The 25617-nt window shown below is 49.4% G+C and overlaps 10 protein-coding genes across 10 annotated transcripts; 6 read left to right on the top strand and 4 right to left on the bottom strand.

The window, feature by feature from the left end:
- Nucleotides 1-68: 68 nt before the first annotated feature.
- NECHADRAFT_87333 (uncharacterized protein) lies at nt 69-1411 on the bottom strand (the record flags this gene model as incomplete). Its single annotated transcript, XM_003040828.1, has 3 exons — nt 69-169; nt 271-794; nt 864-1411. The coding sequence occupies 3 exons, from the start codon at nt 1409-1411 to the stop codon at nt 69-71; spliced, it is 1173 nt and encodes a 390-aa protein (XP_003040874.1).
- Nucleotides 1412-2719: 1308 nt separating this feature from the next.
- On the top strand, nt 2720-4333 carry NECHADRAFT_53239 (uncharacterized protein; the record flags this gene model as incomplete). Its single annotated transcript, XM_003040871.1, has 1 exon — nt 2720-4333. One exon carries the CDS (start codon nt 2720-2722, stop codon nt 4331-4333), a length of 1614 nt encoding a protein of 537 aa, XP_003040917.1.
- A 1077-nt stretch (nt 4334-5410) lies between these two features.
- NECHADRAFT_106516 (uncharacterized protein) lies at nt 5411-5938 on the top strand (the record flags this gene model as incomplete). Its single annotated transcript, XM_003040870.1, has 1 exon — nt 5411-5938. One exon carries the CDS (start codon nt 5411-5413, stop codon nt 5936-5938), a length of 528 nt encoding a protein of 175 aa, XP_003040916.1.
- Nucleotides 5939-6500: 562 nt separating this feature from the next.
- NECHADRAFT_53311 (uncharacterized protein) lies at nt 6501-7772 on the top strand (the record flags this gene model as incomplete). Its single annotated transcript, XM_003040869.1, has 1 exon — nt 6501-7772. One exon carries the CDS (start codon nt 6501-6503, stop codon nt 7770-7772), a length of 1272 nt encoding a protein of 423 aa, XP_003040915.1.
- A 3003-nt stretch (nt 7773-10775) lies between these two features.
- On the bottom strand, nt 10776-12322 carry NECHADRAFT_87328 (uncharacterized protein; the record flags this gene model as incomplete). Its single annotated transcript, XM_003040827.1, has 2 exons — nt 10776-12139; nt 12190-12322. The coding sequence occupies 2 exons, from the start codon at nt 12320-12322 to the stop codon at nt 10776-10778; spliced, it is 1497 nt and encodes a 498-aa protein (XP_003040873.1).
- A 1707-nt stretch (nt 12323-14029) lies between these two features.
- NECHADRAFT_102106 (uncharacterized protein) lies at nt 14030-16030 on the top strand (the record flags this gene model as incomplete). The annotated part of the gene is made up of 6 exons (XM_003040868.1): nt 14030-14159; nt 14218-14632; nt 14684-15075; nt 15133-15204; nt 15539-15852; nt 16012-16030. Exons 1-6 carry the CDS (start codon nt 14094-14096, stop codon nt 16028-16030), a joined length of 1278 nt encoding a protein of 425 aa, XP_003040914.1. The 5' UTR covers nt 14030-14093.
- A 939-nt stretch (nt 16031-16969) lies between these two features.
- NECHADRAFT_102105 (uncharacterized protein) lies at nt 16970-18382 on the top strand. The gene is made up of 2 exons (XM_003040867.1): nt 16970-17203; nt 17260-18382. Exons 1-2 carry the CDS (start codon nt 17051-17053, stop codon nt 17824-17826), a joined length of 720 nt encoding a protein of 239 aa, XP_003040913.1. The 5' UTR covers nt 16970-17050; the 3' UTR covers nt 17827-18382.
- A 110-nt stretch (nt 18383-18492) lies between these two features.
- Nucleotides 18493-19687, bottom strand: NECHADRAFT_97588 (uncharacterized protein; the record flags this gene model as incomplete). The annotated part of the gene is made up of 2 exons (XM_003040826.1): nt 18493-19467; nt 19526-19687. The coding sequence occupies 2 exons, from the start codon at nt 19685-19687 to the stop codon at nt 18493-18495; spliced, it is 1137 nt and encodes a 378-aa protein (XP_003040872.1).
- Nucleotides 19688-23149: 3462 nt separating this feature from the next.
- On the top strand, nt 23150-24202 carry NECHADRAFT_105662 (uncharacterized protein; the record flags this gene model as incomplete). The annotated part of the gene is made up of 2 exons (XM_003040866.1): nt 23150-23197; nt 23404-24202. 2 exons carry the CDS (start codon nt 23150-23152, stop codon nt 24070-24072), a joined length of 717 nt encoding a protein of 238 aa, XP_003040912.1. The 3' UTR covers nt 24073-24202.
- Nucleotides 24190-24732, bottom strand: NECHADRAFT_53318 (uncharacterized protein; the record flags this gene model as incomplete). The annotated part of the gene is made up of 1 exon (XM_003040825.1): nt 24190-24732. A coding segment is annotated over one exon (543 nt), but the record flags the coding sequence as incomplete, so codon positions are not given.
- Between the last annotated feature and the right edge of the window lie 885 nt (nt 24733-25617).

Here is a 25617-nt window from a genome sequence, read left to right as displayed (position 1 = left end):
AATAAGTGCATTAAACATAGCTTTCTATGACTTTCAAGCCCTCGCACAGCATGCTCGAATGAGAAGCCCTATGCGAGTCTTCTTGGCGTATCGAAAGATCCCCAAGCCTCAATTAAGAGGGTTATAGATGGAATATGAGCATACTGATCTAATAGTCTAGTTCGAACCACTACCCGTCTCATGTAGGTGCATAGCTTTCTACACCATTGTGTCATGAAGCCAAACCCAGTTGAATAGAAGAGCCCAACCCGTTGTGATGAGGGCACATACAAATGGCTTCCACACATCCCTTGCCATTGGCATTGCCCCCTTTAACCCAGTAGCCCTTTCTGTCAACTCCATCCTCTGGTGGCCAGAACTGCTTGCTCACAGGCTTCTGTAACCACGTGTCGGTCCAGGGATATTTAATTTTATGCCCTGATACCGCGCTCGTAATAGAAACTCTGAGATGCTGCATTTTTTCGCTTTGAGTCACAAACGTGTCCAGGGCATTGAGCAGGGTGTGACAGCCTAGATAGTCTGGATGACCAATGCGGATCTTGAGGGCAAGATAAAGACGGAATGTGTTCGGAAACGCAGACCCAAGTATGGATAGCATAGTCTCCAGAGGATCTAGCTGAAGCAAATATTTTTTGCTCTCCATCTTTCCCAACTCTAGGGGCAGTACGACCTCTAGTGACGAAATACTGGCAAGCCTAGCGGGGAGCAAAAGTTGTGGTAAACGACCTAGAAACTCCTGGGTCGAGATGTGGAAAGTGTTCGTCCCATAGAGCACTGCAATGCCTTCGACGTATCTGTCATCCAGACAAGTCAGCAAGAATTCCAATAAGAAACCAACATGGGCATATGTTTGCCCAACTCACGCCTGTCTGCAAGCCAATAGCCAGCCCATAACACCAATCAAGCATTTCGACGGTGACTCTCCGGGCCAGAACTCGCAATTTTGCCCCAACCCATCAAGACAGTGGTCATCTCCGGCGTCTGGCTCACTCGCATAGGGCTCATCTCTAGTTCGTAGTGAATGTTCACGGCGATCGGGTCGACAACGATGACATATGCTGCTTCGCCAGTGCCAGCGTTTTGATTTGTGGTAGTCTGGTGCCCATTTCCAAGGCCCGTTCATGTAATCATGAGGCCATGCTGAAGTCCGCCAATATGGGAAGGGAGTCATCGGGTGATCGAAAGAAAGGTCCATGTGCAACGTGCGGTCGCCGAATGCCAACACCAGGATCTCATGCCTTATCTCGGGAGGTAGCTTGCTGAAGAAAGGAGGGGCTTGCATGAGGTTCTCGCTCGAAGCCGAGGGGGTGACAGCATGACGTCGTCGCTCGGAGAGATAGGGAGGAATTTTATTCTTGCCGAGAACAACGTCCAGCCTGGATTGAAGCCAGCCGCCGAGTTTCGTTTTCATGATGAATATGTAGTGTGCAATGAGTTATGAAAGAAGGGAAACTCTCTAAAGATGGCAGCAGGAAAGTTATCTGACAATTCATTCTAGGCAGCAAATAGTAGGTGTAAGAATGATTATGGAAGCTCGTGTACAAAGCGTGATCCCTCTATCGTGCTCTATTAATAACTCGTAGTGATTACACTTTGTGAGGATATGCGGCCACTCACAGAAGCAGAAGTAGGTGGATTAACGTTGATCCGACATCACTCTCCGTGCACTCTTTATGCACGCATAGCCAGCCTACACGCCATTGCTCACCACTCATGTTCTCAAGAGTTGTGCCTCAGATCATGTTCACAATTGTCTACCTACCCGACTTCATTGTCTTCTACCCCCTTTTCTGTTTTCATTTCTAATTTCTTAGTCGAATAAATTCAACTCATCTTCCAGTACATGATGTCTGCCCGCCGCGGTGAGTATTATTGAATTCATCATTAGCAAACTACCTACCCTACTGTCTCGATTCTCTTAACGAGATTCTCTCAATGACAATAATTTGACGAGATCTATATGAACTTCGGAGACTTATTGGAGACAATTACTAATTCCATCAAAGTCATGAGACTATTGCTCTTGTCCTTTCACATTTGCGGCATCACCATATCCTTTGCTGCGACCGAAAAATGCCGATATATAAATATGTGCTTTGCATCTTTAACATGACCGGTGACTAAAATTAAGATACCTCACAGGTCTTGAATTTGCTTCCATCAAGCGTGTTGCCGGTAGATGAAAAACAATTTCCTTCAAGCGTCCGTTTCGGAGGCTTCAGCGATTTGGCGTTGTCGCTGCTTGGTAGAACTCAAGGCTGGAGTTTTTTTTACTCTTCCCTAGTACTAGTACTAGCTTCTCCATGACCAGGAGTTCCAGTAGGTGATATGGAGAGGGTGAAAAATATCGCTTGATTGGAAAGCTGGTCAGGGAGTTGGCTGTCGGAGTTTGGAAAACGGTGATTTTCCGTAGACCACGGATGCCCAGCCAGCGCGTAATTACGGACCCCATTACTCAGCCAGTGAAATAAAAGACCCATGCTTACCATTTTCTTCATTTAACGCTTGTTTTTTGGGCGTCATTGTACTGTCGGACCAATGACGAGTTGAGCATCAACATGGAGGTATCGGAGTTAAGATGAAGACACCGACACCGGCTTGGTAATTCACAATACCAAAGGAAGTGGACGGGGCTGCTTCATGGCATGTAAATTCAGTTAAAAAGATGGGTGATGAGCTGTAGGTCAACAAATCAACAAATCAATCAACGGGCAACATGATGTCGCTTCACCTCTTGTCCCTCCTGTTGGCTGCTGTTCCAACCACAGCGGCACCATCTACTCAACATCACGTTTCGCCAGTTACGGTAAATACAAGCTCTGGTATCTTTGCACCTGTTTTCACCGATTCGCAACCCAAAGTTGCTTCGTTTTTGGACATTCCCTACGCTGAAAACCCCATTGGACCTCTCCGATTTTCACCGCCCGTCGCGAAAAAGCACGCAGGAAAAGAGGTCGCCAAAGCGACCAAGTTGCCTACTGGTTGTCTCCAGTATGTTCTACCGAATCTCAGAGGCACCATCACGGACGGCCCCGTTACCGCTGCCTCATTTCAGCGAGGAGATTACTCCAACACAACGGAGGATTGCCTCCGACTCTCCCTGTTTGCACCCAAGAGGACAGTTGAGGAGACGGTATCGACAGCTTACACACACCATGACTCTTTACCTGTCATAATTTGGATTCATGGTGGGGGGTATAGCTTCGGGGGTACCAACGTTCCTTTCCAGCTCGCCTCTAACTGGGTTGAACGCAGCCAGAGACATATAGTTGTCCAAGTTCAATACCGTCTCAATCTCCTTGGTCTCCCCAATGCTGCTGGTCTAGCCAAAGATGGAAAGAATTTGAACTTGTCTTTTCTTGATCAACGCCTCGCCGTTGAGTGGGTGCGTGACAATATCGCTCGGTTCGGCGGGGATCCCTCCCGCATCACTCTTTGGGGAGAAAGCGCAGGAGCGTACTCTGTGGACAGCTATCTGTTTGCTTGGCCTCGAGATCTCATTATCAAAGGCGTCATTGCCGACTCAGGAAATGCGGTGGCCATTGAAAGCATCTTGTCTGACTCTAACAACCACAGTGCATTCTCAGTGGCTGCGAGACGTCTTGGATGTGGCGGTTTATCACCCAAGGAGGAGCTAGAGTGTATGCGTCAGATGCCCGAATCCAAGATCAAGGCGTATTTGCAAGCAGATATTGGCAAGGGAGGTGCCGCTGATGATGGGTTAATGTTTGGAACCATTGCGGACAACGTCACCATCTTTGCTAATTACACCGAGAGAATCGGAAAGGATCCTTCCAAGTACCCAACTCACATTCCCATGTTGATCGGCACCAATGCCAACGAAGGAGCCGCAGTCGTCCCATACGACTTTGAAGGGAGCAAAACCGCAACTGAACTACCTGGCGACCTTGCCAAGATAGCTCAGGGTTTTGGACTGAATCTCCAATGCACAACGCTGAAAGAAGTCAGGCTTCGCTCAGAGGCTGGGGCAACAACATACCAATACCTTTACGCTGGCAACTTCACCAACATCTCACCTCTGCCATGGCTAGGGGCGTATCATACCGCCGAGCTGCCTCTAGTCTTTGGCACATACGAAATTGACGGGCCATCGACTCCCTTTCAGAGACGCGTTAGTAAGCGAATGCAGGACCTCTATCTCAAGTTTGCTATCGATCCAGCACATGGACTGCAAAAGGCTGGATGGCAACGGGCAACAGAGGAACTGGACAGGTCTAGGATTGTTGAGTGGGCTGCAGATGGCAAGGTTGAGCAAGCGTTGAGTGCCAAGGGCCTCCGAGATGAGTGTATCAGGAATGGCTTCGCTGTGTAGATCTCTACAAGCTAAAGCCACTATGGGTATCTAGCTCTACATTTAGCAGTCAAGTCCGAAATGTACCACCCTGGAACCCTTTACTTTTGTTTTCTTGTGATACTCTTGAAGCCATCGTCACCTTCCTATCTGGTATTCGGAAGCCTGCCTCGGCCCAGTGTGGTCTAAGCAGGAGGCTTTGAAACAAAGGGTCCAGGGATCCCGCGATAGAGTCTTGAAAATCTTGCCAGATGTGGCTCGATATGGCCGTCCATAGCCTTAGAGTTATTTCTCCGCTGTCGGGAGAACTGCCCATCTGAAAGTGTTTCACCGAGAACCAGGATCTTCCACCAATGGACAGTTCTTTGCCAAGCATTGATCCCAGTTAGGTATTAATTAGTCCGAAGTCTATCCTGGGCGATCGCTATAGACCGTCAGTTTGGTTTCAATGGCACAGGAGAGAACAATGATGACTATTTGGAGGACTGTTAACCGTAGCGCCCGTCTGACACGAAGACGGACGATATCTTCCATGCCCATGCTTATCAGTGAGTACTAAGAGCTTGTATGGTCAGCGAATGACCCTCCAAGAGAACAAGTCAGGGTACTTCATGTACAGACCCCAATTGGATATTCATTGGTGACCGCCATCATTGCTGATGGAGTGATGGCCGTGACCGCTACTGGCGCGATTGTAGACATGCGGAATTGTGTAGTATCGACGGAAGAACGGTGGCCTTAACAGGGTTGCATCAGCAAGAAGAGGCAGGGATCGCATCAACCTGACACAGGTAGTCCCGCAGGGGCCAATCGGAGCCATGACGGTAGTTATTCCACACGAGCGGATGAAACGAAGAAATTGAAAGGGATAAGATCGAAGAGCGGCAATGCAGTTGCAGGGGTCAGTGAACATGATATAAGTAGGAACCACGCCAGAGTGAAACAAGTTTATCAGTAGACACAGGATACAGTTAGACTTCAACTGATATCAGCCTTGTACTTCGCCATCTATTCCCATACTTCATCACTAGCCCTTCCAGTCTCACCACCATCGACATTGAAGCCTCTCGAAATCCGGATAGCCAACAAGCAAAGAACATGCGTTTCTCTATCCTGACTGTCGCTCTGGCTTACGCCTCGACCGCCTCAGCAGCTTTGAGCTGGTCGTTGCAAAAGGCCTCCAACCCAACCTCGGACCAGACTGATGCATATGGACGAATTGAGGAGGCCATGCGTCGCGCCGTGGCACGATATGGGCGCTTCACCGACGCCAGCAAGACTATCCGTGTCTACTACGCCCCCGGAGTTCCCACTGCCGAAGCAAGCTACAACGGAGATCTCCGCTTCGGTTCAAACCGGGCTTACATGACTGAGCGGACGGCAATGCACGAGATCGCTCACACCCTGGGTGTTGGACAGACGGCTGCCTTTGACCAAAAGTGCGCAGCCAACAACTGGCCTTCTGCGACCCGTCTCCTTCAGTCTTTCGACGGACCAAATGCCCGTATCAACTGCGGCGGCGGTCACTTTTGGCCATATGGTCTCAACTATGACAACGAGTGGAGCGAGACCAACGCGAACCGACATGTGCAGATGATTGATGCTATGCTGGCTGATGGAATGTAAGGGGACCAGGCGGGACTGTTGTGAAGGAGCTTGTGATTGAACACGAATGAATGACTTGAATTATTTTGAATGCACATTATTCGACATGATACTAGATTGAAACCTCGAGTGCAGTGTCTTGCGTGAATGGCTCACTCAAGTAGATAAGCGATGAGAGCCTCGCTCCAAATCATCTGGAGGTCATTGGCTACTTTGATGGTAGCAACGAAGGCACAGAGAGAAAGCTCTATAACGGAAACTAACACAAAACACTAAAACTAGACGTGATTGTTTGTATTCGTAGGTACAAGGCTTTGGCGAGGAGGAGTACTATCAGGTCCAACATTCAATTAATTAGGCCGAACAGTCAGGCAAACAGGCAACCACCGGCTGCATTAATGTTGTACTGCCCCCGAAATGATTCCTCATCATGCTGACTGGAAGCTAATCTAGCTGCCTAGACGCAGAATCTCACTGGTATAAAACGCTTTATTACACCCCTAAGGGAAATTTGCTTGGTTTCAATCGTACATCATCCCAATTTGGGATACTCCTCCATGTCCTCTTGCCTCCGTGATTCGCAATGGACATCCTACACGATGAGAGCCTCAATGAGCTCCCACCTCAAACGTCCTCCGCCGGTGCGTTAGCCACAGAGAAGCTATCCAAATTTCTCGACCAGCAAAGAAATGCACATCTAGAAGAGAATTTTGGACAAGAGAAGGGGCTCTCGCGGGTGAAATTGGCCACTCAGCTCCTTTCCTTGGACACGACCATCAGCAATAGGAGTTCAAGTATCCCTGAAGAGATCCCGGAAAATACTATCGGCTTTCGCAAGATTGGATTCGGACAGTGCGGTCTCGTTTTCGAATGGCCTGGCCGAGAGATTGTAATCAAAGTGGCTAGACCGGGCTTTCAGGACGCCCTCTGGGTCGACTACGAAGCCCATAAAGCTGTCTACTCTGCTTTCTTGGCACAGGGAAATGTCACTCAGTGTCGAGTTCCACGGGTATACAACCACATATCAAAGGAGAACCGGTGGTGGCGGGAAAACAAGGGGCTGTTCACGGAACAGCACGACGATTTTCCCATCCCTGCTTCGGCACTCACTTCAGAACATATATTGCCCTTGGCTGGAGTTATACGAGAAACATTAGTCGACAAGTACTGCCCTCGGAGCATGCAACAAGCCGCACTGAAGAACTCCCTGAACCGCGATTGTCTGGCTCGGGTCTACCTGGGCCGACGACGCTCGCCTCACCAGCCTCGACAGGTGAACTTTTCCCTCAGAAATTTCAACCTGTGTCTTGATCAAATGATGGACCTTGGCCTCCCCGTTTCATCATATGCATCGGCGATTGGCGAAGCACTGGCAGTAATCCACTGGGCTGCCAACGTGGATGGGTACGATGTCGAGTTTGTTCTGGGCAGCGAGGCCATTGTTGGTTTACAATCGCCGAAAACTCCTTCTTTGCATACTACTCTAGAGCCCCCTTGGACCGCAACTGAAGACAGGAGAAAGACTACTCGAATCTGGGTGCTCGACTTTAACTTGTGCACCCAATGGGAGGAGAAAACCGGATGGGAACAACCCGAGGCCCTGGTTGAGCAACTCGTGATGGCGTTTTTCGAAAACGACCCGTACTACCCGTTACCACTGATGGATGATGACCTGGGCAAGCAACTCTGGTCTGTCTTCCGGGATAGTTACTCGACCAAGGCGGAAGAGGTTCTAGCAGAGAAGGACGAGAGGCTGAGGGCGCTTCCACATACATTCATCGAAGCCTGTATTGAAAGGGAGCGGCAAAATATCGATAATGGACTGGGACATGGGTATCGCCAACACAAGGGGTAAAATTATCCAACCAACTTGCCATGGCATTAGGCGTCGAGCGCAAGCGACATGGACATGTCAGAACCACAGTATAGGACAGTGAGATCAACCTGCCTAGTGAGACATCGAAAAATGCCATCAGTGTTGTACTAGAAGCAAAATCGTTGGAGGATCATTCTAGAAATGCACGCCAGTCTCGAAGCACTTCGCACTAGCTCATATACACAATAACGTGTACACAATGACACTAGTTTGAGCAAAGCAAGTCAGCCTGTGTTGAAATCATGCCCAGTCAAGAGATGACCATTCGATTCCACCGTCTGAGTACTCGTCCGGGATTGCAGGTTCAGGGCGATCTTCGGAGGATGCAGCATCTCGACGATGGCCCACAGATATGATGTTTGGGTCGTCTTCCAATGTCGCAGCTTTTGCACAGTCTTGCAAAGAACTGATGTCGGGGAAATCCTCCAAGAAAGATATGTCTGGAAACTCGTCTGGGGATCCAGCATCTGGGCGATCTACCGCGAGTGTAGCATCAGGACTCGTTTGAGGCAAGATGGATTGGCGTGGAAGCAAGGGTTGGCTTGGCCGGTTTTCTTCAAGCCCCAGCAATAGCTCCCGTGCAAAATGTTTCCTGAAAAAGGCCCTCACTTGCTCATTTCCGGCACTGCCCATTGCCAACGTTTCAAACTTGCCCACGAGTTTGAGTCCCCGGAGACTAGTCGCCCTCGACAGGGCGACATAGGCTTGGCCTTCCTCGAATACCTTTGACAAGTTGATAATGACACGGTCCATCGTCATCCCTTGACTTTTATGGATAGTCATGGCCCATCCGGCGACTAGCGGAATCTGCGTGCGGTATAGAAGAGAGTAGGGCTCCCTGTCTCCGAGAGACGTGACGATACACGTGGGGAAAATGGTGCGCTTTTTGCCATTGTGGAAGCGGACTCGTGGCCATTCCTTCACCCCCTGTCGATCCGCAAACTTTTGGATCTGCTCCTCTCTGAGCCCTGCATGTTTCCCCCTAAGAGCCTGCCAAGGAGGAACACTGTCATCAGAGCGTTGAGCTTTCGGGAGCTTCTTTTCGTTGAATTTCTCGAAACCGCAAATGATGCCTTGGCTTCCGTTGCACAGCCCTGCCCCAATGTCAAGGTTGATTTGCAGGACAACGACCATCCCGAGCTTCACAGAAAGCTCTCGCCTGAGGCGATGATCTTCCAAGCTCTCCAGAATGCCATCACAAAGCCGCTTGAATTTCTCCTTTAGATGTTTATCCCTGTGATCGATCCATCGATAATCGTCGAAGCACTGGTATCGTCGTGGACGCGTCTTCAACTTCTCGAATTCGAATGTATTAACCTCGTCAACTTCGGCATTTGTACACAGAAGCGTGGTCGCATTGGCGGTGTCGTTGGGATGGTCTATGAGCACCTGCATCTCGGCTGGAGAGATGGCATGCCCAAGTCGGCATTTCTGTAGCATTCGAATAAAGTGCGCGTCGTTCTGGCGATGAATTTGATTCAAATGTCTGTGGGTGAAGTTGGCTTCTTTCCAGGCAGAGCTCATGAATGCCCATTTGTTTTTCTCTAGGAACGGGCCATGCTTGTTCTTGCAGTTAAACACCTTGGGAATTTGCTTCTTTTTCGGGTCATACATCTCTTGCCCACACTCCACGCAGTGTTGGAAGGGATGGACCGGGGGGAGTTGACAGAAGTCGCCAGTGACGATGAGTTGAACTCCCCCAAAAGGGCGGTCTGCGTTCCAGCTTTGGGAGATGCCCCTTACCCTTTTCAGTGTCTTGTTGATTCGCTCCAGAAAATTGCTCGAGACCATGCTAATCTCGTCGATGATGAGGACTTGAGTTTGCCCCAAACGCTTCCTGCTATACGGGCTACTTTTTGGCGGTTTCCCCTCCCTCTCTTCTGGGGGTTTCTGATGGTACTCGAGCCACTTTCTTCCGTGTCTTGTTAGATCAACGAGGTCATCCATACATAGATTGTCATCCTCAGGTGTCCACCCCAGATAGTTCGAGAGCGTCCTCGCACCGACCTGGACAGCCGCTGAACCAGTGGGTGCAGTAACCCAGAAGACTATGTTCGGGTTCTATTCTAGTTTTTCCACTATGGCTTTCAAAACAGTGGATTTGCCACAGCCAGCTGAGCCAGTGAAGAAGATATTGGGTGGGTGCTCCTCGTCAAGAAGGTCGACAATCTCCTGCTGCTTCGCGGAAAGCGTTGGTGCGGCTTCCAGCGGCCCGACGACCTCGTTGGACACGGCCGGATCTAGGACTCCACTATCCATCTATACATTGCCATTCAACGGTGAGTAATGAGGGATGCTTTAGTGGATTTGCTGTGCATCGCCTAGCTACTTGTCGCCATCGGGCTCAGCAGGTTTGTTCCCCAGCAGCGGGCTAGGTCGGGGATTCCTAATAGGCAAAGTAATTGGACCTGGTGCATCCTGGACTGAAGCAGAGGGGATGGTGATGAATGAGGGCCCACATGGTGGTGGTCGAGGTGCGGTTTCAGCGTCGTCTTCGCGCTTCCTTTTCTTGCTAGGAGTGGGACCAGGGAGGAAACTAGTAGTTGGTTCCGTGGATGGTTTGGTAACCTCATGAGAAACAGGGGATAGCATGCCCTGTGCGGGCTTCGACCGAGGGCCCCTACGTCTGGGTCGCCGCATAATCGTAAGTAGTCAAAATCTGGACCCATTAGCAAATGGTGTCATTGGAACAGGTTTCTCATTGGGTAGTTTACTGACAAGTGGTGTATCAGGATCGAATAACTGAGACAAGGTGTTGGTCATGCAGTGTGGCCTGCTGTCTGTTGGCGCATTGTTCAATGGTGAAAGGAGACGCGCGGGTGGAAGAAACGCGTCAGATGATCACGTGATATACCACTACGGCAGCCCCCAAAACACCATCTTGAGACTTATGCATTCTTTCATTCTTTCATTTCTTGGCTCAATGAAAAAGTATATGTAGTGCAGCCTCAAGACCCCACGATACAAATCCACCCCCGCTGATCAGACCTGCCGGACAAAACGCTCCTTATGAGACTTGATAAGCTGCGACCGATCCAACACCTCGCCAGTTGAAGAGCGGATGAAGTCAACCTGCAGCTTCTGTGCATCCATAAACCGAATCGTGGCATAGCTAAAGTCGTCTGCATATGCAAATGTATTCAAGGGTGTTGTCTTTCCAACACTGCTCAAGCCTTCAATGTTTCCCGCGCCTCCAGCAACAATGTACATGGGTGCCTTTGGATTGCTCATGCCTGCAGGGTCTAGGGTTCCGTTGTATGCAGGATAAAACCGCTGGGAGTTGTGTACGTGTCCGAAAACGCCGAGGTCCACGCCGTACTTGTAAAAAATGCTCTCGAATGCTTTTTGGCACGGTTTGCATCCTTCATCGCCCGTTGTGTACCATGGCCGATGCCCCGCGACAACGACCCAGGGAGTGACGTCTCGGTCAACAGATGCGAGATCCGCCTCGAGAAACTGAAGTTGTTGGTTAGGGCTACCAAAAGGTCCGCTGTTAAGATTAGCAGATCCCCCAGGTGCGTCAGGGGCATCAGGAAAGTCCGTCTCGGTGTCAATCATAACCACATGGACCATGCCATACTCGAAGGAGAACCAAAAGGGTGGGTTGGCGAGCTGCTTCGCCTTGTTTGCATTGACCCTCGCAGTGTCATCTGGTGATGTCGATGCGAATGCCTGAGGCATCGTCCTTCCGAATCTATTCATGAAATCGGTAAAGTTCTTCTGGCCCTCTGGACAAAGAAGATTCAGCAATGGCACTTCTTCGCAGGCTGCCTCGTGGTTTCCAGGGCTGACCATATAGGGTTTCCGGTCGGCGATGGGCGCAAGCTGATTGTAGAATTCCTCAAGGATGGCTTGATAAGCCTGTTCTCCATGAAGCAAGTTCTTTGGCTTCAGGAACCAGTCGTCGGCATAGGCCAGATCACCTGGATGAATGATGAATTCGTAGTCATCGGCCGTAGACGCAAGGCGGCCAATCGTTGTATGATTCAGTGAAGGTTGTATGTTGGGGATCACGTCTCTTTTGGATTCGTCCATGTTGATCGTGAATCCATCTTCTCCATAAACACCCAGGTCAATAATGGCGTTGATGGAGAACGGAGTCTTGTCTCCGGCCGTTCGAGGGCTGAAGAACTGATCAATAGAGGAATTTGTTGAGGTGATTTTATAGTAGTAGGTTATTGCTGGCTTTAGACCAGTGAGCTTTACTGCATTGGCCCAGGTACGTGAGGTAGGATAGGTGATTGAAGTATCCGAACAAGCCTCCTGGTTAAGCAGCTTTCTTGAAGTGCCATATTTGACGCAAGGTCTGCTTTGTTCGGAATATGTATTCCACCCTATCGTGACACCTTTAATGACTCGTAAGCAAAAGTCCAAGCAGCGCGGTTTGGTGACTTACTGTGCTGCCCATCTAGAGACAGACGTTGCTGAACTGGCGTCGACAAATCCGAGGGTATGGCTGGAAGGCTGGCCTTTGATAGAGCGGCCCCTATCAGGAGTGAAACGCTCACGATGCAACTGTAAGAAACCATTTTGTCGAGTCAACTGTGCATTTACAGATTCGTCTTCATCTCATGGACTGAGCTTGTGAGTTATATGCATATCAGACTGGACATCGTCTCAAGCACATTGCGTGCCGTGTATCCGGCGTCCTGGTTTAGTTAGTTTCGGTAACCTTTCTGTTCAGGACAATTGCCGTGCTCTTGTTCCACATTTCGAGTAGTTTGGCTCGGGATCTATGATATCGCATGTGAAACTGATAGGCCTCGTGCTTATTGAACGTCGTGTAATTGGTCCGTCGAGTCGGTCAGCGATCGTGGTAAATGATCGACGCGACAGGGCCTCTAGTTAAGGCTAGTTTACTTGTTTTCTTCGGTGAACGTCCCGGGAGCAGTCGAACGCGAAAAGAATTTCGTGTTCAATGTTAACCAAGCCGAGGTTCAAGGCCTCGTTCAGGGGGTAGAGTTCGGTGCTCACGCTTGTCTTGACCCTCTCTCTTTGTGCGTGGCCAGATAGTGTATGAGGCCAACATTTAGCGGGATCCCTGGGCTGATATGCGTCAAATCTTGATTTAAATTCCCGGTTGCCGCGGCCAATGAGGTAGGGCGCAATCACTAGAGATCAGGTGCGCCATTAGAACACTCACTGGGGGCACCGGTTTTGTCCGCTCCATAGAAAGATTATCGCGATGTTTCTCTCTTCTTCATACAGACCTAATCTTTGTGGCCTTGCATTGATAAAACTCCTAACGAACTGTACTGATCCAAAGCCTGGCGTTCCAGGCCCTCATGGAATCCCCCTTGCGTTGCCAGATCTTTGAACTCGAACACATCGTCAATGTCACCAAGGCCATACGAAGACTATCAAATCGGTCTAAACGAGATTTCGAGAGAATTAATTCATGACTTCTCAAATTGGCTTGGCTTGTCTCCCAGTGTTCTCTGACGCTCTTTCACGGTACCTTCACTTCCAAGACTAAGACAGCAGGGGAGAGAAAGGCTGAGCGTATTGTAGGTAATTAAATGTAATAATTAAAAAGAATCAGGCGTAGAGTAGCTTCTTCAGCCTCATAGAACGGACAATCGGATCCAAATCCTGTAGAGGGAGGGGCATCTCAACACAAGGTGAGCGTTTACGGTTCGACGCTGGGATCCCAACTTGCCACCCTTGGCTGACATCGATTTGTCAAGGAAGATGGTCTTTAGTTTAGGAATACATTAAAAAAGGAACACTAAGAATGCCAGACGGATCGATAGATAACTTAAGATAATGGGCGACTAACCATAGCCTTAGAGACTATAGTAGCTGCCGATGGGTACAAAAAAGGATCCCGATGCTTGAACTAAACCATCCAATCAGAGCAAGTAGATGCAAGCCCATACCCATCTCTATGGCCTGGTTTATTGTTTCATTTATCCGTCCCACCTCCAGAGGAACTCATCTCGCTAATTGAGTAGTGAGCGCCTCCCACATCAACAAAGTATCCAGTTGGGTCAAGTCAACACATATTTAGTGTCACGGATGGACGTCATTTGTAACTCATACGAGCTACCAATCGATTCACGATTTTCAGTCTATTTCCACTCAATATCTAGATCTCGGCGTCGGTGTCCGGCGCCGAGCACCCCTCCTCCTCCATGGGGATGTGGGGATGGAGGATCGGCACCCCAGCGTAAACGTGCGGGGAATATCTCGGTTACATGGCGAGGAAAGGTTTTGTCTCGCTTCCTTTTCCTTCTCTCAACTTGACTGTTGCAATTTCTTTCATTTCTCATCTCAGGACTTGTCAGCATAGCTATCGAGATGCCTTCCACAACCAACATCGACACCCGCGTCGATATAGCTGATGACCTAGCAGCGGTCGAAAAGGTAACACCAAGCTCTTGTTCAAGCCAGCCAAGCCATCCCGTTCTAACCTCCGCTTTAGCATGGTTCTGATGGCGGCCTTGAGAACGCCACCGCCATCGACCCAAAGCTGCAGAGCTTGCTTCTGCGCAAGCAAGATGCACGCATCATCCCCTTGGCAGCAGGCATATACTTGCTCTGCTATCTCGACCGCTCCAACATTGGCAATGCCAAAGTTTTAAACGCCTCAACCAAGCATGACCTTCTCTCCGAAACCGGCATGTCCAACTTGGACTACACCATTGCTCTCATGGTGTTTCTGATTGCCTACGCGCTCTTTGAGGTGCCCTCTAACTACTTCCTCAAGCGCATGAAGCCAAGCCGATGGATCTCGTTCCTCATGTTCTCTTGGGGCACCATCACTATGTGTCTTGGCGCTGCCCACAACTACGGTTCTGTCACAGCTATGCGATTTTTGCTTGGCGTTTTCGAAGCAGGCAAGTACCACGCCGATTGCATCTCATTCCAAACCTAACAATTCAACTCAGGTTTATTCCCTGGCTTGGTATACTACTTGACATTCTGGTACCGCCCTGAAGAAAGATCTCTCCGTGTTGCGACAATTCTTGCTTCAGCAACGCTTGCTGGTGCATTTGGTGGCGCCATCGCCTATGGTGTCGGCCATATGAATCAAGTTGGCGGCTTGTCTGGTTGGCGATGGTTGTTCATCCTCGAAGGTGCTCCTTCGGTGGTATCGGCCGCATTGGTGTGGTTTTGCCTCCCTGACTATCCCGAGACAGCCAAGTGGCTTTCCCTAGAAGAGAAGGATCTTGCAGCTGCCAGACTGGCCGAACAAGGCTCTCACGGAAGCAGTAAATCCATGACCTGGGAAGATGCCAAGTCAACGCTCCTGGAATGGAGACTATGGTGCCACTACCTGGTGGGTGTTTGTCTTTCTCAGCTGACATCGTGCTGTTGCTAATTCGCACAACTACAGATCTACTTTGGCATTTCGGCACCATTCTCAAGTCTATCTTTGTTTACACCCTCGATCACTGCAGGCCTTGGGGTATGTTACCAGTCGCTTCAGGTTGATTCCAAGCTGACAAATTCCAGTTCGCAGACTTGAGAGCTCAGTTGATGACTGTGCCCCCATACGCAGCAGCGTACGTAGTCACGCTCCTCGTGTCTTGGTCAGCTGATAGATACAACGCGTTAGTGGCAACACCAATTATTTGTTCCGTGATCGAAGCTGACCCTACCAGCCGTGCCCTCCATTCTGCTGCATTCTCTCTCATTGGAGCTGTGGGCTTCATCGCATCTGCAGTCTTACCAGCTCATTCATATAGTGCAAGTAAAATCCAATTCCCTTTCGTAAACAACAGTGTGCTGACCTCTTCTAGCCTCGTTATGGATGTCTTATTGTTGCAGCTTGCGGTTCATTCGCCTGCATTCCTCCTCTTCTAGGCTGGCTTTCGTCCAACCTACAATCCACAGCTGCCATCGGGTTGGCAATTGCGTTGAATATCTCTATGGGAGCCCCTGGTCAGATTGTGGGAGTCTGGATTTACAAGGCCGAGGAAGCCAAAAAGGGATATCCAACCGGCCACTGGACTAATGCTGGATTGCTCTTGTTCGTGTCCGTGGGCTGTATCGTGATGCACTTCTACTATGTATGGAGGAACAGGCGTGCGGGAGCCGGGGACCCCATCTTCAAGTACTAAAGTCTGCAGGACCTGGGTAGCTTGCAGGAGTGGTTATCCGCCACGTGTCACATACTATATCGATAGGCGGCTATGGATTAGATCAGTCAGCCGGGTATCATTCCGATTAGCCATTAGATCTATTGATTAATGACTACTGTCACCCTAAATAGACTTTACAACAGCGGATAGTGTCCTGGTTGGCACCGCCATCCTTCTTACTCTCAGGGCCCCTCGTGCCAAGCAAGACCACATAGTCGACTCCCGTAGACTAAATCATCCTTCCTTTATGCTTAAGAGTTTATGCTAAACCTTTCTTGCGGTATGCGAGAAATAGTCGGGCTTGTATGCCAATGAGCGCTCGCCCGGACTTATCTCAATCATGTAATTAGTGTGTCGACGGTATTCAGCCACACAGCCTTGACTTGCCTCTATCAAGGAAATGCAAGAAATCTGCTTTAGTGTATTAGAATCTAATGCTTATTCTACTAAGTAATTCATATGCCATGTGGTGTCCGGCATGGCCGAGTATATCGCCCTCTAGCTGAGCAACCTTCATTGTGTTCAGCTCGCAGCCAAGAGAACCCCGTGGAACTTTCTCCATCAGTGGTTGGACAGTGTGGTAAACCTTCAGCCACTCCACATCTTGGCCGGCATATCTTACTAAGAAGCCGCAGAAGACGCGTGTCCAAAGGTCACGCCAAGGCCACAATCAGCTCAATCACCAGACACACAAACATGCAAATTGTCTCCCCAACAGAACAGCAGCTCACGGCGCTCCGGCATCACCGAGGTTCCCTGCTCCGTCTCCGCCATCTGACCCGCTGCGCCCAGCGCCGAGCCACAGCTGATCTTGACCCAATGCCGACGGATCCGGCCGCCAAGTCGTGGCAAAGTGCCGAAATCCGTGACGTTTGTGTCAAGCTAAGCTCTTGGACGGGAGCTGCGCCACCTTGACATGAAAGAAGTATGATATCAGCCGAGATTGATACCAAGACAGAAGACGTACCAGCGCCAAGCGATAGGTGGCTGTTGGTGGTCAGCTCGTGTTCAACCTTGATGACGACACCAGCTGCTGGGATATTAAATGGGAACCTGACCCCTCCTCTGTTGCGAGCTCAATTTGGTCCCCATAAACTTTTACTGCGTTATTCCAATCTCCCTAGATCAGTCACACGCTACCTACTTTACAACATCCAAACAATCTCAGACATGTCGGCTCAGGACTACTACAGTGGTGGAGGTGGAGGACAGCAAGGAGGCTACGGTCACCAAAGCTACAACCAAGACGGACATGGTCAGCAAGGTCGACAGGACTATGGCCAGCAGCAGGGCTACGGTCAACAACAGGGCTATCCCCAACAAGTGAGTTTCGAACCCGCGACGCCGAAACATCAAGCAACATACTAACAGCTTCATAGCAACAGTACTCACAGGGCTCCGGATATGGCGGCCCTCAACAGTCTGATCATGACAACCGCGGCCAATCCTACAACCAACAACAGGGTGGTCCTTATGGAGGCTCTTCCGCATACCCTGGTGGTGACCATGGTCAGGCCGGACCCGACGGAGAACGAGGACTCGGTGCGACCCTCGTTGGAGGTGGTGCAGCTGGCTGGGCTGCCCACAAGGCTGGCGGTGGCCTTCTAAGCAGCCTCGCGGGTGCCGCCGCTGGCGCAATTGGTGCAAACCTTATCGAGCACAAGTTCAAGAAGCACAAGAAGGACAAGAAGAACCACAAGGATGGTCGCCCTCGAAACTACTCCGGCGACTCAACAAGCAGCAGCGATTCCGACTCGGATGACGATCGACGACGTCGTCGTCGCGATGATGACCTGGCTTACGGTGACCGTGGCTACGATAATGATCGTCGCCGTCGTGAGGGAGACAATTTGCGCTATGGAGATTCTCGGCGGGATGACTACGATCGACGTGACGACGGTGGCTATGGGGGCCATCATCACGGCCAATCAAACTCTCGGTGGTGATCAATTCCATGGGTCTATTAGGGTTAGCAGTTTGTGAGGGGTTTTTCTTTATTCGATCGCCATAACGTTCTTGGCAATGAAAGTATCTAGATCCGATTCAATGTTCAAGTACCTCTCTAAAAGCGAGAACCACGTTTATCTTTCTCATTCCTTAGACAGGATCCCAACTGAAATAATCCCCACTTAGCCATTTGCAACTCAAAACTACTCTTTCTAGTGTTTGCAAAACGTATGGAATAAAACTGGGGCCGTCTCGCCAAGGTCATTGAGTATCACGCCGAGGGGAGAAAAATGGCAATTGTCACACTTTCCGATGGGTACTTCCGGTGATATAAGGCAAAATAACTACTCTTGATGCTCTATACTATAATTTCCTGGGCCATATGGTTCCGTCTATTCAAGTATGGATCGAGCGGTTGGATACCCCAGTCCATCAAGCATATGTAACACTATCAAACAACCTGGCGGATCAACAGATTGCAACACCGTCCTTTTGACAGGTAATTAACAATAAGGTACATAGAGAGAGTTCATAACAAAGTATATCCATATCTGTATTTGTTTTCTATTTCTCTCCACCAAGAGACTAATTAAAATGCACTAACCCCATGTCATGACCCTCTCAGAAGACATGCCCATCTCTTGGATTGGATATCCACTCCTAGTCTAGGCATTGATAAAATCATGATGGGCGAGCTCATAAACAAAACCAGTGGTGACCTTGACATGCTGAGCAATGTGGTCAAAGTCGACATAGGCAATTGTATCGTTGGGAGTGTGGATGTGAGGGTTGTGGTTTCCAAAAGGTGTTTCAAAGAGGAAAGACGAGGGGAATCCGTTGCGGTTGGCCGAGGCATGGTCAGAGCAAGCATAACCACACTGGGATTCTTCATATGGAATATCGGCATACTCCTCAATCAGAACCTTGAGAAAGTCGTTCTGGCCAGGATCTGTGTTGTCAGTGATGAGACCAAAGCGCTCAACACCGTCACGGCCCTTGTAGCCAACCATGTCCTGGTTCAACATGGCCTCGACCTGGATTCCAAGGCGAGCGTAGGTGTTGAAGATGTCCTGGGAGCCAAGTAGGCCAGTCTCCTCGGCCGAGTACCAGTGAAACTCAACAGTGTTGTCATGGTCACCCTTGGCAATTCTGGGGTCCTTGAGGAAAGCGTCTAGGACGTTGAGAAGCATGATGGAAGCCGAGCCATTGTCGTCGGCACCAGGGGCTCGACCGGCACCACGGTCGTTAGAAATGACAGAGTCAAGATGCGAACCGGTGATGATGGTCTTGAGGCGAACCTTTCCGGGGATGGACACGACGATAGATGGCTGTGACCAGGCTTGATGCTGGATCAACCGAACTGTGGCCAGAGGGTGCTTCTTGATAATCTTCTTGACCTCCTTGTGAAGCCATTCAGCGGCCTCAACTCCGTACTTGGAGTTAAAATACCGATTGTGGAAAGAGGAGAACTTTTTCAGTTGCTTCTCAATCTTCTTGAGGTCCACATTCTTGATGATCTTCTCAACGTTGGACTTGTGCTGAACCGCGCTAGGATAGGATGCAGCGGCTGCCATGAGACGGGCCGCTGACGTAGGCTGATGGTCCTTCCACTCAGTGATATCAAAGAAGTGGATGTGGTCCTGGGTGCTGTTAGTCACCGCCAGATCTCAAGGGCTCAGATTGAACTTGATAACCTACATCAATCATCTGGAACTTCTCATCTTCAGTCACCTCGACCGTCTCGCCGGGGGCGATTTCAAGTGTGAAAAGTTTGTCTGCACGCTCCTGGAGAGGTGCCTTTGGGACAGCGGCAGAGACAGAGGCGGCCAGGGCCACAAGGAAGGGGACGGTGTAACGCATCGTGAGTAGTGCTCACAGGCCCAATTTTGTAAACGAGAAGTAGTAAAAAGCCAGAGGATCCAGGTCAGAGAGCCCGTGTAGGGAATTGATCGGCGTCTGGTGGATGAGGACCAAAAAACAGCACGCAAAAAGTCGAGAGGAGGTGAGGTTCATATAGCTACGTGATCAAGGGCGGCTCTTCCGCAAGGTCCGGTTGCCCAGGGCCCAGTTACACCGATACCTCGTCATACCGCAACAAACACCCTCGTTGGTGATTCTGGGCGCCACTGCATAGTTGAGAGACTTTGGGAAAGATTTACTGGTCTCTGTGAATGCCAAGCTTCCCAGTGCTACCATGCTACTCCGCATGGGGCAGCTCAAGAGCTCCACGCCTCACCAGCAGCGAGCCAAGTCTAGGCACTTCTGCTCATTCAGAGTAAGACGGGGTTGGCAACGAGGGGTAAGATAAACAATGGCATCGCCAGAGTAGGCTTGTTCAGATATGCAAGGGATCCTAGGACATCAGCTAATTCTGTGGCTGGCAGGTCTTTACTTTGCTCACGGGAATACGGGGATTCGGTTAGTGGAGTGATAAGCAAGGAGCTTTATCTCTCAGTCGTATTGTGTGGTCCAGGTGTGTTTCGTGTGTTTATATTCAACCTTTCCCGACGTAGTGTACCATTGTCACAATCGATTGTCCTCTACGACGACCATTGTGAAGCCCAATGAATCACAACCAACTTATTTTTCCATCTTTCTTCTCAAGAATCCGAGAGAGGGGTAAGCCTTGGGTGTGAATGCGCCCAGGCCATGACAAAGACCAGCCTCGGGGGCCAATCCCTGTTTAGGCAGGTCACCAGGCACGCCGAGGGACGATGATCCTATCTCCAAAAGATCCAGGAGTGAATGCGGGGAACAGAAGCGGAATTCTTAATAAGCTTAAATCAGCCAGGATTTTGAGCCGGTTATTCACACGCCATTCTCGTATTGGTTACCGTTACCTACCGTTTTCACGCTTTGACTTAGAGCCATCAATGGTTGATGTACCTCCGGCCCAGCTGTCAAGGCCGTGGTGTTTTTTTCCCTGACACGCCGCTAAGTCCTGGCCAGGCTAGACGAAATACCATAACTGCGCGGGAGCGATAAAACTCTAATAGACGACACAAATTGTTGACAACAAGTCTCATATTTACAATTTACGTCACTGCCAATTTCTCAACACATCTCGGTCCAGTGCATCGTCCCACAGGGCACGCCGTCGACATGGGAAGTCTTTGCGGCTCCGAAAGACATGAATTCGGTGAGATGGCCGAGTTGGTTATGGCGTCAGGTTAAGGTCACCTTAACAACCTAAAATTCCTGATGGAGCAATCCTCCTGGGTTCGAGTCCCAGTCTCATCAAACTTCTAATCTTTTGCCCTCTGAGGTATTTTTTGCTTTTTGCCTTTTTGTCTCGCTCATCTTCAATGGAGGATTCTCCCGATCAAGTAGACCAACTTTGTGTGTAAAGGCTTGGAGATGACCATGTTGAAACAGGAGTGAACAACGACAAGGCCTATGGAAAAAAGACCTGCGACATGAACAGTCCACAAAAGAACAGCTCAATCCAGCAGCCAATAACCACCTTATCTGAACAAGGCCATGAACATCAAAACAAATCCAGCAACAACAGGGCCGAGATCGTATTTGAACATATAAGAAACTGGCAATGCTACCAGGAGGTGGGCCACCAGATTCCCTCCAACAAACTTGCTTGTACAGGTCCGAATCAGTAAAAATGAACATCTACCTATTGTCTTTCCTCCCAGTATTTCTACTGGCAGATTCACTATTATCTCAACTCTGGTCCAGATTATCTGCAACACATCCCCTTGCAAGCTCAACTCACACCAAAAATGGCACCTGGATTCGCCCGACTGTCCCCCAAGCTGGGCCTTGGACAGATATTCTAGATCAAGTTCAATCACAGCTTAGGTTTGTCGCGGAAGATATCCCCGACTACACCACCTCGAGGGCTATTCTGTCAATGGCTATTCCGGTAAACGAAACCATCATCTTTCATCAAGCTCACCGAAATCTAAGCATTATTCGGCAAGAGAACCTAAACCCAGCTGGACCAAACAACCCAATCACCGAGCTTTTCCAAACCATGAAAAATGAACCCTCAAAAACACTTAACTTTAACCAAACGCGGTGGCAATCGGTCGCATCCAGGTCAGAACGCAATCGGCTCATCAAACACGGTACAGTTCTACTAAGAACTCTCGAAGATGCCCACATATCTCGACAAACCGTCATAGACGTGGTTAGGAGAATACGACAGGACAGCCTAGATGACCTTACCCATCAAATCTGCGGTGTCTCGGAGGAGCTTAAAATTCACGCACGTAGAGCAAGGGTATTTGGCTGGCCTATCCACATCAACCTACAAGAGACCCATGAAGCAACCCATGGTGTCTGCAGCCAGGCTCAGGATGTTGAAAAGGATTTGAGGGCGTTGTTTGATAGGGTAGGCATCGAGATGCAAGCTATCAGGTCTTTGATACGCCAGGTCGAAACAGTGATCTCAGACTTACGGAAGAACAAACCCTTGTCAGAGGAACCTATACGCCTTTATGAGTCTGAATACTTTTGGATTGGTGAGTCGGCGATTAAACTTGTCGAGGTGGGCTGGCTTGAACTGTAGGTATTAACTGGTGTGCGATTGAATTCACAGCGCAGGTTTATATTGTAATGTTTCTTGTTGATCCATAAAAGCATTAATGAATGTTCTATTTTACGTTGGCAGTTGTGCTTTCTCTTATGACTTAGAATGGTATGTCACTGATAATGTAAGTGTTAACACCCATCCACCTAGACTTCATTCCTTAATTGAAAGTAATCCTGTTTCGAGTGTTAGTATGTTCAGCCAGTGTCACAGACAAAACACAAGAGCGCATCAAACCAAAGGTAAGTTAAAAGCAGGATAACAGCATCGTACTATCTACATAATGAGCAACTCATCGCTTCCCTCTCATTGTGCCGTGCTTCTACAGGGTAAGTGGATGTACTCAGGGCAGAACCACCTTGTTTGGATGACTGCATCCCATCTCTTCCGATTGAGGGAATGACCAAGCTGGAATTGAGCAATGAATATCATTAATTTCTTCAGTAAGAAAAATTGACCTCGACCAAAGTCAGGTACTCGATATATCTCTTGAGGTGCAAAGGGACTGTGCCTACCAATGCACTGGCAGACGCAATTGCCCCGCTGGTTATGCACCCATAAATCGTTATGCAAATTGGTGACAGAAAATCGCCGAAATATGCATAAGGATTCATAATGATGCATATGGGGCATAAAATGAATGCAAACAGGACCCACATCAGCACCTTCAGCCAATCAGTCTCATTAAGGTCTCCGACGGCCTTTCTCCGACGGCCCTTTCGGGGGCTCTCCGAAAGGTGTCTTCCATCTTTGATCTGCATTGCCTGGCATTTGAGATGTGTGTTACTCCTTGTCAAGTCGCAGCTGGGCTAGTAAGTCTGTCCGTATCTACATAACGACTGCTATATCCGAGGTTGAATCGGGTCGGAGTCTTCGGTTTCCATTATTAATTGTTCGAATTATTAATCACCCCGCCTTTGTTTACTCGCATCGTGAAATAAAGCCAAGAGTCATCCCCATTCTGACAAACACCACAAGCCAAGATCTACAAACAATTTTCTGTCTTTTCAACATGAGTGACAATTCTCAGTGGACCATACACCCTGTTGTGCTCCACCGCATTCCGGTTTCTTCGGTCTGCCAATCTGCCATCGCCCTGGCTCGCAATGCACTGCCTAAGCCCATCTTGAACCACTCCTTGCGCGTTTACCTTTTGGCGCTATGGCTGGCCGAAAAAGAACAGTCGAGTTTCGCTTCCGACCCTCATATGTCCCGCCTCTTTGTTGCAGCTATCCATCACGACATGGGTGCTAGCGATTTGTACAACGGTTCACAACGGTTTGAGCTTTGCTCTGCCGACTGCGCAAAGACTCATCTCCTTGAACACGACTACTCGGAAGCGGAGTCTCACCAAGTCTGGACTGCAATTGCAGTGCATACGTCTCCAGGTATAGCGGAGCGCATCGACCCGCTCTCCAGACTAATCCGACTTGGTGTGAATATGGACTTTGGATCTGAAGAGTACAGGGAAAGGATGGGAGTGACTGAGTTTTACAACGAGATCGAGAAACTTTTGCCGAGGTTGGAAGTGGAAAAGAGCCTGGGAGATGCTGTGGTGAAGCAAGCCAAGAAGATCCCGCATGTGGACAGCCTCACTTGGCCCAGCGACGAAAAGTTCCCGTTGGGAAGCTGGCCTGGTATTTTGCTGAGGGCACACGCTGAGAATCCAGATCATGTCGGAGTGAATCCCGCTTTTTGATATGAACCGAGAAGCTCCAAGGCGGTTGAAGGTCAACGCCCAAACAACCGATGTACAGTAGATTAAAGCTTGTGCTAGGAACAAGCGAGAATTAAACACGAGTTTAACTCTGTCATATCAATGGCAACCCACAAGAGACACGTCAAGAGGGTCTTCCCCCCGAACTGTCCTCCATCTGTTGGAAGATTGGACAAGCTCTTCACACCCCACGACAGCCCATGCCCATTTGATCAAAAATTCGGGGGTAACCTCCCAGTTCTCTTGAGAGGATGGCTCCCCCCAAAGTATGAGACCATTCTTAATGTCGTCTGTTTCATTGACAACGGGTACTCCTTGTGAGACAGTTATCGGCGCATAGGTCAGATATCCGACGAGATCCGACAGAAATTGCCCGTGATGAAACAAGTTTTGCCGACGTAGGAGATTATCTCTGATCTTTGGGAATGGGAGTGCATCGATCCAGGTAGGATGTGGTAGGTTCATCTGAAGCTGTGTTGGCTGAAGGCAGGCTGGCATGGGTTGGTGTGTTTGTCTAAAGACAGATATCTCGCACTCGGATGTTATTGGATGGGGTAACACCTCGCCCATGGGACTGATGAAGCTCCCCAAAATTTTGAGCATATCTTTGTTTGACAAGATTCCTCGGCATACATTGTAGCCTATGAGAGGTAAAAGGACGTGATCAATGGGCAGTGAGATGCGCAGACAACTAGGCTTGGTAGTAGACAATTGACCCGGAGCCTGGTAGGTGTTTGGGGCTTTCGATGGCAATGCCCGACCATCGTCATGCTCTGAGGTGGATTTATTGGCCGCATGATCCCTTGGACTCGGGTCCGGAGCTTTCGGGGCTGGCTCTGGAAGGGCCGGAGTTTCATCAAGTCGCCAGCGGGTAACTTGGTAAGGACCACACTGCTTATGGGTGCTATTTTGATCTCTCAGACGTTGCCCTGTTCTCCAATTAGACAAAATGATCGCTTGTCAGGATATAGATGTGGTCTTACTGCGTGCCCTCTGATTGATCCGATTCTGGAGCTTCTTGCGCTCCTTTCGTTCCTCGGCGGTGTGTTGGCTAGCAGTCCCCATCTTTATGGAACGATAGGGAGGATGGTTGCAGAAGGAAAAAGAAGAATATGTTGATTTTTAACAAGCCAGTGTCAAAATGGTAATTTCTGTCAGCCGTTCAAGACAATATTGTAATCCAAGGAGGAATTTGGTGGTTATTATCTTGGACCCAAACCTTAAGGGGCAAAAATGTCACCCGGCGACAAATCCGGATATTGACCTAAACTCCGACGCTACACCAAAAGGGGAAATTTTGGTCAGTCGCAAGAGCTGCTATTTCGCCGACCGGGAGTGAATGGGCCAATCACGAGTGAAGTATGGGGCTTTCAGATATGGAGCAAGAATGGCATTCATGGACGCGGAACAAGGGACCATGCCTTGGTAATTGAGTTTCAGGATGGCGAGCTATGAGGACGACGAGGCTTCGGGTGAGCCGTCAAGTCCGCGAAGCCGACATTATAAAGGAGCTCAACATGCCCTCGA

The sequence above is a fragment of the Fusarium vanettenii genome (assembly GCF_000151355.1).
Source record: "Fusarium vanettenii 77-13-4 chromosome 12 genomic scaffold NECHAsca_56_chr12_3_0, whole genome shotgun sequence".
Classification (NCBI taxonomy): domain Eukaryota; kingdom Fungi; phylum Ascomycota; class Sordariomycetes; order Hypocreales; family Nectriaceae; genus Fusarium; species Fusarium vanettenii.
Note: the sequence above shows the minus strand (reverse complement) of the source record. Positions and strands in the feature narration are given on the sequence as shown.

Bases quoted from the DNA above. Each gene is read 5' to 3' on its own strand.
- NECHADRAFT_102105 (XM_003040867.1), top strand. From the start codon at position 17,051: ATGTCGGCTCAGGACTACTACAGTGGTGGAGGTGGAGGACAGCAAGGA. The intron at 17,204-17,259 runs GTGAGTTTCGAA...ACAGCTTCATAG, and splicing joins AACAGGGCTATCCCCAACAA to CAACAGTACTCACAGGGCTC.